General features: G+C 47.4%; 1 protein-coding gene across 2 annotated transcripts in view; it reads right to left on the reverse strand.

Annotated features, from left to right (window-relative positions):
• Window positions 1-330: 330 nt before the first annotated feature.
• NET1 (neuroepithelial cell transforming 1) overlaps window positions 331-19449 on the reverse strand; it is a 302520-nt gene continuing 283401 nt past the window's right edge. For both annotated transcript variants that reach the window (XM_069229301.1, XM_069229303.1), the window contains 8 exons: window positions 13351-13458; window positions 11587-11754; window positions 10954-11113; window positions 4814-4890; window positions 4143-4400; window positions 3229-3399; window positions 1710-1896; window positions 331-1112 (listed from right to left, as the gene is read on the reverse strand). In XM_069229301.1, the coding sequence (XP_069085402.1) occupies window positions 700-1112; window positions 1710-1896; window positions 3229-3399; window positions 4143-4400; window positions 4814-4890; window positions 10954-11113; window positions 11587-11754; window positions 13351-13458 (1542 nt within the window). In that variant the 3' untranslated portion in view covers window positions 331-699. The remainder of the gene's footprint in view (window positions 1113-1709; window positions 1897-3228; window positions 3400-4142; window positions 4401-4813; window positions 4891-10953; window positions 11114-11586; window positions 11755-13350; window positions 13459-19449) is intronic.

Here is a 19449-nt window from a genome sequence, read left to right on the forward strand (position 1 = left end):
CAGAACACTGGAAACGAGGCCTAGATAAAACTCTTCTATGCCCACCACAGCGTCTCGCTATTCTCTCGAACATCAGTCCACAGGGACATTGAGTTACAATCTTGCTAATTTAATGCCGACAACTTCTGGCAATGTATGAAAAAAGTAAGCAACACAGATTTACATTTTAGATTGCATTTGCCGGTGGATCAGCAAGTTTTACACTTTCTGTGCGTACTGTACTAGTACAGTACATATTCAAGTGAATGGGACAACTTCACTAGGGGTTATCCTGACAGAGCTGCAAGGAAGGAATACCAATCTGCGCGTGAAAAATGGCATACACATGAATACAGTTCCGATTCGCTTGTCTTTTATTCATCACTGAAGGACCACATCTGAATGTCCCCACCGGATCGTGTCGGCACACGGATTAATGGAATTCGCAAACATCTAAACCCAGAATATGGACTTATCTCTTCTGCCACTGGCCACCGGCACACCCACTAAAAAACTTTATTTGAAATTAAAAAATCTGCGCAGCCTCTTCTGCATCAAAAACAGACTCCAGATTAACAGCTTTAACTGTATACCAATAGCTGCCACAAGTAAAAAAGAAAACGGTAGGATCGCGAAAACGATCCTAACATGCTCACATTACAAAAATAAAAATGTACACTTTATAAATAATAGTCCGCGCTCAAGAGTCTGTCTGAGGCTTTAAACCAGGGTCTCTTTCCGCTTGGCGCTGGGCTGCGTTTTCTCTCTTGTCCGCCGGTGGCCAGTCTGTGCTCTCGGCGCCGCCATTTTGGGGCTCTGTGCGGCTTCGGCCGGGTCTAGAATAGGGCTGCACTCTTTGGTGCTGTCGTCCAGGTCCATCTGAGTAATGACGGATGTTACCGACGGGTGGCGCTGCAGCTGGGAGTTAGGAGTTGGCGGTTGATTCTCTTCGGACTCCTCGCAGAGCTCGGGCAGTCCGTTCTGGTCAGTCGGGGTGCTGGCCTGCTGGAAGGGCGCCACAGCGGTTCGGATGCAATTCAGCCACTGCTGCTTGTGGAAGACATCGTTGGCCTGGAGTGTATGAGACTGGCCAAGTGACGGGTCACGAAAGCGAACTCGGAAAATATTCTTAGCTAGAAAATCAGAATTGAAAAACAATGTGTAAGTTCTATGTTACGCCAATGGAAAATGTATAAGCAATTTACAAGCTACTTGTGCTCGTGTATTTATTTTTGAAGCAAAAACAATAATGCAAACTTTAAAAAAGTTTTTTTTTGCAGATTTAAAGCAGTATTAGATACACATGATTGCAGGCATTTCCGTTTGCCAATATGATTTACCCTACAAGGGAAATTGTGGCTTTATTGGAAGAATCCCTGATGGACTCCAATTCAATATCAACTCTTCACTGGAATATCAGCTAAACATGTATTTTTTGCTATATTTATTCTACCTTATTAAAGCACTTCACATAGTTAACAAAAGTTCCAAAATAAGATAAATTGTTTTTCGCTTCACAATCTTCCCTCCTGTTTTATTTAAAGAAATTTCAGCTTAAGAGCTTGCAACACAAGGATGCCATCAAATTACTTCTTTCAAGATCTCTTGGCTTTACAATTTCAACGTCGGCTGCGCTATGGGCTCCAGTAGCCCGAAGCACATGACATGTAATGCTTAGAAAAGTATCTTGTGCCGATCTGAGACTTCATGAGAAAAGCACACAGTATTACCTTTGTCGGAGTTGCTGAAAGCTCCTCGGAAGGAGCCGCCCATTTTCACGTCGCCATCTTGCAGATCCTCCAGGACCAGGTCTTGCAAGGGGATGGGCTGCCGGTATACCTGGTAATAGTGGCGCTCGTTCCGCGAGACAGGGCGGGTTAGAACCAGGATTTCTCGGAAAAGGAAGAGGTACAGCTTCTGTAGGATATAAAAAAAATACATTAAAAAAATGTTATAGGTCAACAGGCAATCATTGCACAGGACTAAAAACAGTTGGTCGATTCAGTTAGTATAATGGTCAGAGCAGACTCACAACAGAAGTGTAAGTGGCTGCTCTTGGACAACTATCCCGTGTATATGATTTTTCACCATATAATCTGAATAAACCACCCTACATAAGATGTATTCTTGCTTCCTTTTAAAATGTCTTCATGTAATACTCCTACAACAGTTTGGTAACATCATCCTGCACAATGTGGATATAGCAAACCACATTCACCCATCCACGTGAAGCAATATAAGTGACAAGGCAGGCGCAACACTTGTAGGCCTCAAATCCTTTAAATACACGGTGGCTCAGCCAACGCCGTCTGGAGCGACACATTCTAAATATGCAATCGTGTTCAGTCGTAATGCACACCAGAAGCTGTAAAGATCGAGCTTAGCGCTGCCGCGACAGGGCACAGTGTCAAACTGCCACTTAAAAGACAGACCCCATAGCCAACGTTATGCATGAAAGCCTTATGCAAACCTGCCGACTACTTTGAAGCCTAAGCTTCTAGCTTCCTGTCCACCTATCCCATGGAAACGAAGTCATTGAAAAGCAAGAGGCAGCTAGAGGCAGCTATGCAAACATGGCCGATCTCAAAGACTCATCTGACTGGGCTCACATGCCGCGCCACACTCTTCACACAAGATCAGCGTGCTAGCTTCACAGGCAGCCAACCTTGTACTCGGAGCAAAGGGCGGGAATGTCATTTCCTCGGCTCAAGGATTCATTACAGGCAACTATCTGAGGAAGTGGTATCCTGGTTTTCATCATTTGTGCCTTCCAAGAATACCTTGTACTGGAAATCCTACACAGTGACGTAGTGAACATACAGTAAGTTCTGAGCAGAGACCTATTGAATACTTGCAACGGGGTCCTAAAAAATGAAAGAGTACACGCAGCACAAGAGCATACACACATCTAAACCGTCTGCGGCAACACCGAGCTGAATAAAGGGACGGGCGGCTCATTAGCAAACCAGAGTGGAGGGCGAAGAGAAAATACGAAGTACAGCCCATCAGTACCCGTGCATTAAGCAATATGCAAATTACACGGACGCACAACTTGCCAGCTACGCCCGGATGCTGACCTGTGCAAAGCTATCACGCAGGACTGCACGGAATTTGTGTGCCATGTGAAAAAAGCATGAAAAATGTCACCAGTCTAAAACTCAAGGTATGGCATTTCCCCGAAAAGGCGACCCCGTGGGGCTTTTCTGTGCACCACCGTGCACAGTGAGACGTTTAAGGAAATCAACTTACATGTCCATTTTTGTTCTTCAGCTCCCCGTGGCAATGCAAGACTCTGCTGGCTTCGATGCGCTCATCACGCTGCTTGTCGTCAAGGTACTCCAGCTTATCAATATAATACTGACATTCCGACTCTCCCTTCTTGAAGTTGATGTCCGACAGAACTCCCTGGATTATGGATATCTGCAAAAGAAAAGCAGAGATTCATGAATTCGTATGCGTGCCTACTCTAAACCAGACAAAGAGAAAGGGTGGAGGTCAGCATACATCTGGGGCCTATGAGCTGCCAGGATGAAGCAGTGAGTGGGCCTGTAACCAGCTATGTACATAAGCATGTACCCTCAAACCACACTACCGACTTACTCATTTTGCTGTCTAAAGAGATGAAATGACGCAACCCCAGGTTGAGTTAGCCAGTGTGATTTTTTTCATAAAACCCCTGCCCTTCTTACACAGTAGTGTAGGAACTAGTGCTCCAGTTAACACCTACTGAGCTGAGCCAGAGTTGCCCAAGTGCCAAGGACTGCCAAGCACTTAGCTTTTCACTTCTATCTAGATGACCCATGCAAAACAGCAGACAGTAAGCAGAGGCTCTTTTCAGCAATGCCAAATTTCACTCTTTAACCTACCAATAACAAAGACCTACTTCAGCTCATCACTTTCAACATTGAACCTGACAAATATCAATCTAGCCCTAAAATTGCCCTGCTTCCTCTGTCCAAGCAACAAACCCGAACTTCGTCCTAAAGCAGCCAATAGGTCAGACTCCACGCTTCCTCTCGAAGCAAGGTCCCCACATTTACAAGAACCAGCTTGTTGGTGTCAGTTCCCCACTTTTACACCCTCAATCGCCACCGTGTCCACTGTCCTACTGGACTGAGACTCTGGGGAGTCTCCAATATCAGACTCATGTTCTAAGTACTTACCGCCGCCTCCAGGCTCTGCACGTCAGGGTGGTCGTTAGGGGTGTGCCGCAATATTTCCTTGAGCAGCAGAGGGTACTTCACCAGCCGGCTTCGAGGAATATCCAGGAAGCTCCACAAGTCTAACTTGCGGCTGAAGGGGGATTCGAGGCAGCGCTGGAGGAAGTCCTGGACACGGTGGTCTAGCTTCTTCTGATCCAGGAGGGCCTTTGCAGCCAGCTGGTTGCTGCAGTACTGTTTGTAAGCATTCAGGCCTGGCAGCTGCAGCCGGGAAGAGGAATCAATACAAACATCACTTAGGCGCTATCACAATTTATGACACACTTCATAAACAATCTTTTGGTAATTATTTGACAGGCTGCTTTGATCTGGTAGTCAGTTTGAACTGATTTACTGAAAAGGGCTTCAAGTTACTTCACAACCAAAAGCGGATTGATAAACTAATGAGAAGGGGGATTTAAGTATGACACAAATTTACAGCTTATTGCTATTCTGGTTTTCACATTTAATATTTGTATGCGTTTTTAAATACGAAAAAATAAATCCCAAAGGTGCGAGAGTTTTAAACATCAACAAAGTTTTGGGATGTTAAGATTGCACAATCAATGAGCTGCACACATAAAAAAAACTACTATTAATTTCAAAATATGTTCAGTAGCGTATCAAAGACTTACCCAGTCTACCAGAATGTGACCAATCTGCCCCACCGTTCCATCAGATCTGGTCGCTTGTCCCAACCTAGACAAGATGTCTGCACGTACAAAAAAAAAAAAAAAAGCATTAAATGAGAAATAAGCTCTCATATGAAGGTGTCAAATCAATTCTAGCATTACCGAATAAGTCACTGATTGAATCCAACCATAATGAAAATGTCACTTACCCAGTGTACATCTGTTCGTGGCATCAGTCGCAGTAGATTCGCATGTTCTGCAATAGCTCGCCATCTGGTGTTGGGCCGGAGTGTTACAAGTTGTTTTTCTTCGAAGAAGTCTTTCGAGTCACGGGACCGAGTGACTCCTCCTTTTGTCTCCATTGCGCATGGGCGTCGACTCCATCTTCGATTGTTTTTCCCCGCAGAGGGTGAGGTAGGAGTTGAATTGTAGTAATAGTGCCCATGCAATGGAGTGACTAAGTATGCACCTATTTAAGGTTGAGATGATACATATATAAATAATTGAAGGTAACTTCCAAACTGCTACAGGCTCCCGGGGAGGCGGGTGGGCACATGCGAATCTACTGCGACTGATGCCACGAACAGATGTACACTGGGTAAGTGACATTTTCAGTTCGATGGCATCTGTCGCTGTAGATACGCATGTTCTGCATAGACTAGTAAGCAGTTATTTCCCCAAAAGCGGTGGATCAGCCTGTAGGAGTGGAAGTAGTCTGAAATAATGTCCTTAATACGGCTTGACCTACTGTGGCTTGTTGTGCGGATAACACGTCTACACAGTAGTGCTTGGTGAATGTGTGAGGCGTAGACCATGTGGCTGCCTTACATATTTCTTGCATTGGGATGTTTCCTAGAAAGGCCATGGTAGCACCTTTCTTTCTGGTTGAGTGTGCCCTTGGTGTAATGGGCAGCTGTCGTTTAGCTTTAAGGTAGCAGATTTGGATGCATTTAACTATCCATCTGGCTATACCTTGTTTTGAAATTGGGTTTCCTGCATGAGGTTTTTGAAATGCAATAAAGAGTTGTTTAGTCTTTCTGATGTTTTTTGTTCTGTCAATGTAATACATCAATGCTCTTTTGACATCTAATGTATGTAGTGCCCTTTCAGCTACGGTATCTGGCTGTGGAAAGAACACTGGAAGTTCCACTGTTTGATTTAGATGGAACGGTGAAATAACCTTTGGCAAAAATTTAGGATTGGTCCTTAGGACGACTTTATTTTTGTGTAGTTGTATAAAAGGTTCCTGTATAGTAAACGCCTGAATCTCGCTTACTCTTCTTAGGGAAGTAATGGCGATGAGAAATGCCACCTTCCAGGTTAGGAACTGTATGTCGCAGGAGTGCATGGGTTCAAAAGGTGGACCCATAAGTCTAGTTAGGACAACATTTAGGTTCCATGAAGGAACAGGTAGTGTTCTTGGTGGTATAATTCTCCTAAGGCCCTCCATGAATGCTTTAATGACTGGTATTTTATATAGGGAAGTTGAATAGGTAGTCTGCAGGTATGCAGATATTGCTGCAAGGTGAATCTTAATGGAAGAGAAAGCTAGGTTAGATTTTTGTAAGTGAAGCAAGTAACCCAATACATGTTCTGGAGTTGTGTGTAATGGTTGTATTTGATTAATATGGCAGTAGCAAACAAACCTCTTCCATTTACTTGCATAGCAGTGCCTGGTGGATGGCCTTCTGGCTTGTTTTATGACTTCCATACATTCTTGGGTAAGTTGTAAGTGCCCGAATTCTAGGATTTCAGGAGCCAGATTGCTAGATTCAGCGATGCTGGATCTGGGTGTCTGATCTTTTGGTTGTGCTGTGTCAACAGATCTGGCCTGTTGGGCAATTTGATGCAGGGTACCACTGATAGGTCTAGCAGCGTTGTGTACCAGGGTTGCCTTGCCCAAGTTGGTGCTATCAATATGAGTTTGAGTTTGCTTTGACTGAGTTTGTTTACCAGGTAAGGAAGGAGAGGGAGAGGAGGAAAAGCGTAAGCAAATATCCCTGACCAGTTCATCCATAGGGCATTGCCTTGGGATTGTTTGTGTGGGTATCTGGATGCGAAGTTTTGGCATTTTGCGTTCTCCCTTGTCGCAAACAAGTCTATCTGAGGTGTTCCCCAGAGTTTGAAATAAGTGTTCAGAATTTGGGGGTGAATTTCCCATTCGTGGACCTGTTGGTGATCTCGAGAGAGATTGTCTGCGAGTTGATTTTGTATCCCTGGTATAAACTGTGCAATTAGGCGAATTTGGTTGTGAATTGCCCAATGCCAAATCTTTTGTGCTAGCAGGCTTAACTGCGTGGAGTGCGTCCCCCCCTGCTTGTTTAGATAATACATTGTTGTCATGTTGTCTGTTTTGACGAGAATGTATTTGTGAACTATTATTGGTTGGAAAGCTTTTAGTGCTTGAAAAACTGCTAGAAGTTCTAGGTGATTGATATGCAGTTTTGTTTGATGTACGTTCCATTGTCCTTGTATGCTGTGTTGATCGAGGTGTGCTCCCCACCCTGTCATGGAAGCATCTGTTGTTATTACGTATTGTGGCACTGGGTCTTGGAAAGGCCGGCCTTTGTTTAAATTTATGTTGTTCCACCACAGAAGCGAGAGGTAAGTTTGGCGGTCTATTAACACCAGATCTAGAAGGTGACCCTGTGCTTGAGACCACTGTGATGCTAGGCATTGTTGTAAGGGCCTCATGTGCAGTCTTGCGTTTGGGACAATGGCTATGCATGATGACATCATGCCTAGGAGTTGTAATACCATCTTTGCCTGTATCTTTTGTGTTGGATACATGCGTTGTATGATGGTGTTGAAATTTAGAATTCTTTGTGGACTTGGAGTGGCTACTCCCTTTGATGTGTCTATTATGGCTCCTAGGTATTGTTGTACCTTGAGCGGCAGAATGTTGGATTTTGTAAAGTTGACGGTGAACCCGAGTTTGAAGAGGGTTTGTATGATCTGATTTGTGTGATTTGAGCACTGTATGAACGAATGGGCCTTGATTAGCCAGTCGTCCAAATATGGGAACACATGTATTTGCTGCCTTCTTATGTGTGCAGCGACTACCGCTAGACATTTGGTAAAGACTCTTGGTGCGGTTGTTAATCCGAAAGGCAGTACCTTGAATTGGTAATGTATTCCTTTGAATACAAACCTTAGGTATTTCCTGTGCGATGGGTGTATTGGTATATGGAAATAAGCATCCTTGAGGTCTAAAGTTGCCATGTAGTCGTGTAGTTTTAGCAATGGCAATACTTCTTGTAGTGTGACCATGTGGAAGTGGTCTGATTTGATGAAAGTGTTCACTACTCTGAGGTCTAGGATTGGTCTCAGTGTTTTGTCCTTCTTTGGTATCAGAAAGTACAGTGAGTAAACTCCTGTGTTTATTTGTGTGTTTGGCACTAATTCGATTGCATTCTTTTGCAATAGTGCCTGCACTTCTATCTCCAGGAGATTGGAATGGTGTGTTGTTAAATTTTGTGCTTTTGGTGGTATGTTTGGAGGGAATTGTAGAAATTCTATGCAATAACCATGTTGGATAATTGCTAGAACCCAAGTGTCTGTAGTGATTTCCTCCCATGCTTTGTAATAATGACCTATTCTTCCCCCCACTGGTGTTGTGTGGAGGGGGTGAGTGACCTGTGAGTCACTGTTTAGTAGTAGGGGCTTTGGGGCTTTGAAATCTTCCTCTATTTCTAGGGAATTGCCCTCCTCTATATTGTCCCCGAAAACCTCCTCTATACTGTCCCTGGTAACTGGACGGTGTGGCTTGTGAGGTGCTGGCTTGTGTGCTTTGACCTCGAAACCCCCCTCGAAAGGGCGTTTTACGGAATGTGCTGTAATTCCCTCTGCTCTGCGGGGAGTAGAGTGCGCCCATGGCTTTGGCAGTGTCCGTATCTTTTTTGAGTTTCTCAATCGCTGTGTCCACTTCTGGACCGAACAGTTCTTTTTCATTAAAAGGCATATTGAGAACTGCTTGTTGAATCTCTGGTTTAAATCCAGACGTTCGGAGCCATGCATGCCTTCTGATAGTTACAGATGTATTAATTGTCCGTGCAGCTGTATCTGCAGCGTCCATGGAGGAGCGGATCTGGTTGTTGGAAATGGTCTGTCCCTCCTCAACCACTTGTTTTGCCCTATTTTGTAAGTCCTTGGGCAGATGTTCAATGAGATGTTGCATCTCGTCCCAGTGGGCTCTGTCATAGCGCGCAAGTAGTGCCTGTGAGTTCGCGATGCGCCACTGGTTTGCAGCTTGTGCTGCAACTCTTTTACCAGCTGCATCGAACTTGCGGCTTTCTTTATCTGGGGGTGGTGCATCTCCAGATGTGTGAGAGTTGGCCCTTTTCCTAGCTGCTCCTACAACGACAGAGTCTGGTGGCAGCTGTGTAGTGATGAAAGCCGGGTCTGTAGGAGGCGCCTTATACTTTTTTTCCACCCTTGGTGTGATTGCCCTACTTTTGACCGGCTCCTTAAAGATGTCTTTTGCGTGCCGGAGCATACCAGGGAGCATAGGCAGGCTTTGGTAGGAGCTGTGGGTGGAGGAGAGTGTGTTGAATAAGAAATCATCCTCGACCTGTTCTGAGTGGAGGCTTACGTTGTGAAACTGTGCTGCTCTAGCCACCACTTGAGAATACGCGGTGCTGTCTTCTGGTGGAGATGGCTTTGTAGGGTATGCCTCCGGACTGTTATCTGACACTGGGGCGTCGTATAGGTCCCATGCGTCCTGATCTTGGTCACCCTGGCTCATGGTGGTGTGAGCTGGGGAGTGTGATGGAGTTTGTGCTGGTGAGACGTTAATCACGGGTGGAGGAGAGGGTGGTGGGGTAACTCTTTTCACCACCTTTGGTTGTGGTGTCTGTTCCGTCTGGAACTCCAACCTTCTCTTTCTCCTAATGGGGGGAAGGGTGCTTATTTTTCCTGTCCCCTGCTGTATGAAGATACGCTTTTGCGTATGGTCCACATCAGTTGCTTGTAGCTCTTCCTCAAACCTATGCTTCTGCATTTGGGAGGTTAGCGAGTGCTCTTCTGTATAAGAGCCTGAAGCTGGGTCGCTTGCAGTTTGTTTCGGCATCGAAACCCTGTCTGCGTGTTTTTTCGGCTCCGAGGTGACTTTTTTCTTTTTCGGGGCCGAAACCTCTCGGCGTCGATCTGTTTCGGTGCCGCTGTCTCGGCGTCGAGCCGTGTCCACACCGGCATCTCGGTGTCGAGGTTTGTCTCCAGCACTTTCTCGGTCCCGAGAAGGCTGCGTGCCGGTGTCTCGACCGGAGTCGGACGATCTCGGCACTGTTTGGGCCTTTTTCGGTGCCGACGGTCGGTCACCGAATTTATGGGTCGAGCCATGGCCTGGTGGCAGTGGCGTCCCCTGGGCCTTGTAAATGTTCTTCTGAGTGGATTTCGACGTCTTACTCACGGTTTGTGTATCGTCGAATCCTTCGGAGTCTGAGTCTTGGATCGAGAAGGTACCTTCCTCTTCCTGTTCCTCGAACTCTCGTTGGGCTGTCGGTGCGGACGCCATCTGAAGTCTTCTGGCTCGACGGTCTCGGAGTGTTTTTCGGGACCGGAACGCACGACAGGCCTCGCAGGTGTCTTCGCTGTGCTCAGGTGACAGGCACAGGTTGCAGACCAAGTGTTGGTCTGTGTAAGGGTATTTATTGTGGCATTTGGGGCAGAAACGGAACGGGGTCCGTTCCATCGGCGTTCTTCAGCACGCGGTCGGGCCGACCAGGCCCTGACGGAGGATCGAAAAACTACCCCGAAGGGCACCGGAGCTCTTCGATGCGGTGTGGAATCTAAGTACGCCGATCCCGAACGCAACAATACCGACGAAAATCTTCCGAAATTAGCTAATTTTCCGTTCCGAAACTCGGAGCGACAGGAACACGTCCGAACCCGATGGCGGAAAAAAAACAATCGAAGATGGAGTCGACGCCCATGCGCAATGGAGACAAAAGGAGGAGTCACTCGGTCCCGTGACTCGAAAGACTTCTTCGAAGAAAAACAACTTGTAACACTCCGGCCCAACACCAGATGGCGAGCTATTGCAGAACATGCGTATCTACAGCGACAGATGCCATCGAACACAACGTTACAGGCTGTGTCTGGTCACAACAAAACTACCACTACAGAAACACCTGCAATCTGCCTACCTTCATGTAGAGGTATGTAGGAATCCAAGTCCCCAAAGATCTGGGTAAGCTCCTCTTCAGACATAATGGACAACTTCAGCATAGGATCATGGTAGGCTTTCCTGGCGAGCTTAAGATCTTCTATGAGGTCTTGTTCTCCTCGGGACATTTCAAATATGGCCTATACAAAAGGATGAAAAAACTCTTTACCAAATGCTCGTCTGTAAACCTAGGACTCACTGCATCTTCCAAAATCCAGAGCTTGCGAATCTGTCATCATTAAAGGCTCACATATTAAACAGATTAAAAAAGTAGTTTCTCTTTTATACTTCTGTGTTTTGTGCTATCAGTGTAATTGACACCCCTTTGAGTAGTCTGCAGTGCAGCAAGTAAACAATTTAAGAATCACATTCCAAAATCGTATTTTAAACCATGGTGCAATTTCAAACCCAATGAGAGCTACTGAACTGGGAAGGGAAGTGTAAACTGCTTGCCCAAACTTGCAATACCACTCTGTTAGTCAAACCAATCAGCAGCTCTTCGTAACTCCCCACATTACGAGGAACTTGCCAAAGGTTCTCAGAGCAGACGCATGTGCAGGTGTTTACTGGACACCTCCCTCTGTACCTCTTGGCTCACTGAGAGAATACACACCTCTTGGCGCTTGATTTCCTTAGTGCTGAGGGTCTCCTTCATGTTGACATCGAACATCTCGGACCAAAGAACACTGTTCCTTCTCTTGGGTGGGGTCGGGCCAGAGGACCTGCTGCATGACTTCTGTGCACAGCTCGGAGACTTGGTGTCACTGCGCAGAGTGAACGACTGTGGGAGAGAAGGGGGTAAGAATAAACACCAAGCGTTCTTTAGGGGCATTATTGCATTAAACTACTAGTATTGTACTTTCAATGTCCGTTCAGTAGCGGATAGTAGAAGCAAAGCTGCTTTGGCTATACTAGCAACAACTGAGATCACCCATCTCCACTTTTCAAATACATGTATATTAATGAGCAACTAACTCTACAAATACCTTGCAGATACCATAACCTACTTGCTAAAGAATCCAAATTTGAGGAGCGGCCCCACTGGCCCATCAGTTAAGAAAGGCGCACACTAGCGTGTTGACCTGCATTAACCAAAAACAAGGCCATCTCTATTTCAAAAGGAAACCTCTGTAGGATATATTCATCTGAAGTAGGTTTCTCTTCCGTTTAGGAAAATGGGCCCTGGTCAGCCAATCTCTTGGAAAGAGGAAAGCCAGAACGTTTCCATAGCCAGTGGTGACGGGGACACTTCGACAAACTTCAGTCGATAAAGTTGGGGTTGGCCAACTGAGCATGTCTTAAAGTACACTAAACCATCAGTGAGGTGACCCGAAGACAGTTTTTTATTTTAAAAAAATGACGCTAGTGTCCAAGTCACAGATATTCACAGACTTACCCGTTAGCTGCCCTGATCTATGTCCACCATAGATAAACTAACGTAAACACAAGCACACAAACCCCAGTTGTAAACGACAATGGAAGTTTGAATTTGTTGTAAAATATTTAAATGTTTAGCCTGAAAAGGTAAGAGGGAAAGTAACGCTACCAACATATTTTCCATTTACAGTGGTTTAGCCTGAAAAAATATAGAAAGATTGTGTCCCTTGTTTTTAACACTCAGTTTTTGTCTCACTCATTAGAACTGCTAACCAAGCCCACTTTTCAACTCATTTCAGTAACAAATGACCCCAGTATCTAGCCCTGCCCTCACTCTTGTCTCCTGCTAAGAATATTCCGCTGTGCCTGACCCAGGCCTTACAATTCGGGTACTGCTCTTTTCTCACATAAACAGCCTAGACACTAGGTCCCTAGAAGTGCAAACGTAGAAGTGTCCTTGCAGATACAGCACATGTCCCTAAACCCCTTGTTAAGAATGATCTACATTTCTACTCAGTCATCGACTGAGGATCTCGCCTAACGTAAGTCACTCCCACCCGCCACCTTCATACCATGGGCAACTAAGCCTTTCCAATGAAAGGCAGAAATCTAGTGCTACGGGGTTTACCCGCACCAAAGATTGAGCAAGCTGTTTCCAGCGGCTGGACGCAAGTAAATCTAAGAACAACGCTATACACATTAGATGCACAAATGATATTTGCTGTAAAGTAATGTAATGTAATGTACTGGCTGCAGGTCCTCCCTAATGTACCCTGTGCACCACAAGGCTCCTTTCAACAAGGTTGTCAAGCTGTTTAGATTTGGTAATCCATCCACTGTGTCATTTGGGACAACAGCTACACCATGAACCTGGCATATACAAAGCACCACCAATGTTAAGCAACATGGGCTAAGAAAGACCACGTTACCATCTGCGAGTTGCAGCCTTAATAGCTGCAGCCCTGTGTCAGGACACAGACATGAAGGAAGACATCCTCACCTGAATGGTTTGACCAAAGCGCCTGACTGCACCACTTCTGACAGGTGAAATCAAATTTGCCAAGGAGGTGACTCGGGTCAAGGGCCGTACTCGCTTGTAGCTTGGCTCCTGCGAAGAAGACAAAAAGACAGGCCCCGTTGAGTGGGTGTAATAAGGAGAACTGGTGTTCTGCTACAGATTCAAGACGTGTGGAAAACGCAGAGCAAGCAAGACAAAAGAAAGGGTGAAGCTGGCACTGCAAGGCTTAAAGTACATCTGGGTACGACTCACCCTCTGTCCATAGTCTGCGACAGTTTGGGTAAGTGATTCTGAAACTTACAGTAAGTACCACCATCAGGCGTCCGAACTGCACAGGAAAATCATGCACAAAACAATACCAGAGAAGTATCGAGACATAAACCAGTGACAGTCATTCAGTGTAAAAGGTCATTTATTAGGACAGGATTGCAACAAGCAACATAACTAACTTTTATCTTGAAAACCGCAACTTTAATAATGCCCTCCCTTTAACATCTCCTCGCTCATCCTACCACTTCAAACCCTCATTTTGTTTCCATTCCCCTACACACTCCCCTTTTCCTTTCATGCCCCATTTGGTTCGTGCGTACCCTCAACTCACAGCCTTCACCTGCTTGTTTATTCCCTGGAAGTGTGGCCGAGCCTGCATCTGACTCACCACTCTCCCCCATCTACTGCCTATCCCTTCCTGCAACCTGCCCTAACTGACAACCTACCCGTTTACCCCTTCTTTCGCTTAGAATACATTTTATAACTCCTCTCTCCTTTCTAACCTTTGCCGGGTGGGTGGGAGGCCAAACCAACCACGTGATGGGTTCACGTGGAAAGAGGCCGGTCCCTCCTCCCACGCCCCCTTATAGCCCCACCCTTAAGGCCCACCCCCACTTACCTCTACCCCAACCCCGTCCCGCGCCGTCACTTCCCCTCCTGAAAGAGCCTGCGGAGAGACTAGAGCGAGTCTCTTCCTCTCCGCGGGACCCTCCAATGAAACGAGACTGAGACGCCCCCATTGAGCTATTTTTCGATAATAAAGGTATTATTTGTTTGCGGGTGTGGGTCCTGGAGAATGGGGCATACGAGTGATCTTTTCAAACCTTGAATGAGAACTTTTACAGGGCAGCTGTGTACATTAATCCTACTTCGACTGACTGCATGTTGGCTCATCGTGTGTATACGTGGTCCCTGCTATGGCGGGAGTACCACAATAAACAACTGCTGGATCAGGGAATACGTTTCCTGACAGCTGGTAAAGAAGGGCGTCGCCAGGGCCTGAACACTACAATACGAAGATACCCCTCCGCTGTCCCTCGGCACTGGGCAGTCAGAGAGGATCTCACACTTCAAAATGCTGCGGTAAACGTTTTATTTCTAAGCACTGTGCTTAACACACTCCTTTCAGCGCAGGCCTGGGAGTGGAACACTTGAACCCGGTGATGTGTAACATCGAGGGACCCGTGATAATTATCACAAATCTCGCGTCAGGGCGGAGTTTATCCTCATGTGTACTAACAGTCTACTCATCCTGGCTGGGAGACTGCTGTAGATTTCTTGAGTCAAGCACTTTAAATGTAGCCGGGCCAGTCTGAAAGTGTATTTACACGATGTACCAAGTGCAGGTGAGGGCCTGCCCGGGGGACCGGTATAAGGACTTCCAATGTCAGGCGTGGGCAGCGAACACGCGCCCCGGGTGTTCCTTTTAAGCCTACAACCTGTGTTCAAGTTTCTTCTCAAAATCTGGACTGTCGAGGAATGGTAAAAACTGTTCTAAAATGAATGTTTATTTTTATTTATATTGTGCTGAAATAGAAGGAGCTGGCTTGCTGCCGGAAGGCGGCGCCATATCTCGGCTCGGTGATATATAGTCGCCCACTGGTCGCCTCACCTTGGGCTGAAGCAACACTGCTAAGCTGCCGGGTATGCGTGGCATGTGCTCCGGGGCCTGGAGGCGCCTCCGCTTCCAGTCACTGGATGCACGTGCTTCTCCATCCAGTGAGCAGAGGTCACAAGTGCCATTACCCCCAGTCAGCCACTGCGTGCACGTGGTTCTGCAGTGACTTACTCGCATCCAGTCACTGCACGAACGTGCTTCTGCAGTGACCAGAAGCAGAGTGGACATTCCTTTAAGATAGTCACCTGGCACAGAAAAGGGGGGGGGTAAAACTGCAGTGAAAAGAAGTGAAAACGTGGCACTATTTTCAGACACCCACTGCACTTTTCACTAGAGGGCATTGGCACTGGGAAGGAAGGATACAGCTGCGAAAAGTATGATGTGGCATTACTTCCGGTCTGACACGGCATAAATGCGTTCCACTAGAGCAGCATGACGGTGGCAATGAAGAGAAACTGCTCCGTGGCCACATTTAGCGGCGAGGCCGGTGGAGCGCTATGGCACCAGGGAGGCAGGGTCAGACTGCCCTGGGGCAAATGTTAACGCCGACCCTTGTTGTTGGTCTGCTCCTGGTTCACCTGGTGAGCTCTGGAACGGAGGGCGCAACAATCCTGGCGGATACCATTGGATCCAGGTTTGCTACCCCCCATTTAAGCCATGGAAATGTGAGCGTTTTAGGAAAACATTCCCCGGTATAGAAAGTGATTAAAACAGAAGATAAGGCGGCGAGAAAGGCTCCCGTGTGAGAGGGAGTCGGCTGCGCACAAAGCAGCACCAGCCACCCCAGGGGCAGGAGCCTGGCGTCAGCTGGCTCTCATAGCCACAGGCGGGCAGCAGTGGGTCTGCTGTGGGATAAGGTGCAAACGAGGAAGCTACAGGCACTGCCCTCTGGGGTAGCCCTTGGCTCGAGAAAATAGCCCTTTGTAAGGCCAGCATTAGGCTGTGGTACGTTAGCACTATGCCAGGCCAGAATGGGCTCGGTAGGGTGCTCTGCAAATAACGCAACCAACACTATGTAGACCAGTGAAACCAGAGCAAGGAAAATAGAAAGCGAGAAGAGAAAGTTTGAACGGTAGAAAGAAAAAAAACCACAACACTGGCGCTCATTCTTGAGTTGCCAACGTACTTAATATGTAGTTCACAAGGGCGATGAATAACAATTACGCGAACTATTAACTTAAAATTCTTCTATACACACACACACACACACACACACACACACACACACACACAGTGCCAAAATTTCCAAGAAGGCCACGGCCACGCTGCCTTGAGCACACAAACACTTCAAGGCCGGCGTCTAACGCGACTTGTGTAGGTGTCACACATAGGCGGCGTCTGCTTCGTGAACGCGGCCTGACTAGAACACAACTGCGACTGGAAAAAAAAGCAAGTGTACCGATTGCCCTAAATAAATAAACCGTTTATTCTATCTGGCAAAGGCCGAGGGGCAGTCACTTATATGGCGTATACAACGCTCAAACTGTCAATTATGGGCGCACACCTCGCTAGACACGGGGTTCCCGCCACCAGCAGGGAGTAGAGGCGGTGCTACTGCTAACCACGGCCCGCCGCGGTCTCGGGCCAGTCACTCGGTGTTTCGCTGCCCGTCAGGGCCTCCTATCACAAAAGACAGGGGTCAGGAGTTCACTGAAGCAGGGCCCTCGAGCGGCACAGAGGCAGCTGTTTACAATCCTCATGCCTCCCAGGGTGCTACCGCGTCACATGCCTGCATTGTTCCGGGGCTACTGTCCGGCTAGGTTGACCTGCCCTTAGTGCTTTAATGACAGGAGGGCGGGCCTCGCAGAGCAATCAGCGAATTAACACTCCCCGCCCACACGACCCTTCCTTTTTCATTGTTGTGCATATGTCGGGGTATAGGCTTGCGAGCTGGCCTGTGTGGTCACATACAGTATGCACACGGCTAACTCTTGGCCTGGCATTCCTTGCATGCTTTATGACATGTGCTGCCCAGTTGGCGTAGGAGTAGAGCGGTACAATGCCCGGCTCTGTCCGCTTCAGGCACGTGTGAGCGCCCGCACCAGACAACCGCGAGTCAAACATACGCACAAGCTTGCAGTTGACAGGGGCAGCACAAAGCGGCCCGTGTGAGGAGCACTAGAGTTCTTCCAACAGCAGTGGCCACAAAATAGAGACGACTCTACAATACACGGTGTATGAAACAAAAACAACCCAAATTAACATCTGGCTCCGTAGTGCAGGGGTGCTGCGCATACTTCACTTGGTTTAACTTTCTGAGCACGAGCCGAGCCTGTGAAGACAGCTGTGGCCTCCCCTCCGAAAATTACACGTACACAGGCGCGAGCGCGTGCAAGGCCCTGACATTATTTTACTATCTGTGCCCGAATGGGCGCACGGTGCAGCGAACAGTTGCCAAAAGTGTACTGCTCTGAGTTAGATTACTACCCAGGGGTTACCGTGCATGAGAAGGCAGGGGACCTGCCAACCCTGCCGTGAAGGCATCCACCTTTATTGCAGTCATCTTATCTGCGCGTCAGCTGCTAGAGGGCTTTACACAGCACCCCGAAGACAAAAGGCAGAGTAATGCTTTGAACAAAATAAAGAAGCTATCACCCAACATGTAAAATAAAAACGACGCCTTGTACAGTCTACGGAGCACATTCGCCAAAGAAACACGTTTGGACGCGGAGGCGGCTCGCTGAGTGTAAATCTGGGGCGGTGAGCTAAGTGCGGCCGTTGCAGGCAGCGACAGAGAAAGTTTGTTTGCACTGGACACTCTCGGGAGATAAACCTAACTCTTCCTGCACAAACAACAACACGAGCATTGCCACTGATGGCCCTGAGGTTTAGGGAAGGCCTCTGCTGCAACAATACCGCAACCGAGACAGGCAGCCACTTTACAGGATCTCGTTACTCGGCATTTACATAGCGCCCAGCAGGCCACTGGTGTGGGATCGCGGCGCTTTATGCATCTACGGAGGGAAAAGTAGGCATCGACATACAGGGGATTCTTGGACATCTTTGAACCCTATGTTATCAAAACTGGACTGGCACTTCCTAGTTCTAGGGAGGCCGCCTCGTAACCCACCCTTTAATAGAATAATGCTGCAAGGAGAAGCTCTTAATAAGGCGCACAGAGGCATTGATCCGGGAGCTATATATTTATTGGTTCTTGCTGTTAATGCAGAGGGAGGAGATACGTTTAACACGTGACCATTTTATGAAATTATCTGTCTACACCGAAGGCCCTTTACATTTTAAAGATGTAACGGAATGCACAGCAGAGGAGCTTATTAACAAGGCCAGGACCCAGAACTGGGGTGCACTGGCAAGTATCCTGCCACCGCTGACTGACAGGTGAACCGAACACCCCCACTAACAGCCCCTCTGTACTTTATCCAGTCACGCATCACTTCAAAAGGCCGGCAACAGGCTACAAAGGTCAGGAAGGTGGCAGCCCCGGGCAGGCTGAGTGGAGCTCGCCAGGCCGATAAGATCTTCATAGGGAACAATAATCTCTAGTCAGTGGTGTTCGCAGGGGGCCTTGGACGCCTGCGTCGGAGACAGGGCAGCAGCCTACTGGGAGGGCTGACAGGTCTCGAGCCAGGCCACACTCACGGGAGACACTGGCCTGATCGCTTCATCGATGTAACACGACTGGCGAGGGCAGGGTTCCAGCCTCAGGCATTCAAAGGCATACATTAAGTGAGCTGTAGAGAGTGGTCACTTCAACTTAACACAGTGCCGCGTTACAGTGGTTGGTAAAATGTACCTCCATGACAGGAAGACAGTGGAATTGCTACATGACGTCATAGTTTAAATGCAAAATCAAACAATGAATAGTACATATCTTAGAAACATTCTGTATCAAACGCTGTATGCTAACAAACAGCCTATATGCGCGTGTTCACATCTATGCTAGTACCTTTGCACATGCACTTTGCATTAAAAGCACGACCAGACAAGAAAAGACAACAATTGAAACCGATCTACAAGTGTCAGGCAACCAGACGCACCCGTGCGCTGCGCCCTGCGAGAGCGGGCAGTGCCACAGAAGCCAGATACTGGAGAATCGGGCCTATTCTGCGGTCGCTTAAACCTGTGATGCGAGGTCTGCGCCAGTGACAGCCTGACTAATCTCCAATAGGCGAATTGGCACAAAAAACAGACGACACTTGTGAACTTAATGAGACCGAACCGAAAGGATACAC

The sequence above is a fragment of the Pleurodeles waltl genome, chromosome 4_1 (assembly GCF_031143425.1).
Source record: "Pleurodeles waltl isolate 20211129_DDA chromosome 4_1, aPleWal1.hap1.20221129, whole genome shotgun sequence".
Taxonomy (NCBI): domain Eukaryota; kingdom Metazoa; phylum Chordata; class Amphibia; order Caudata; family Salamandridae; genus Pleurodeles; species Pleurodeles waltl.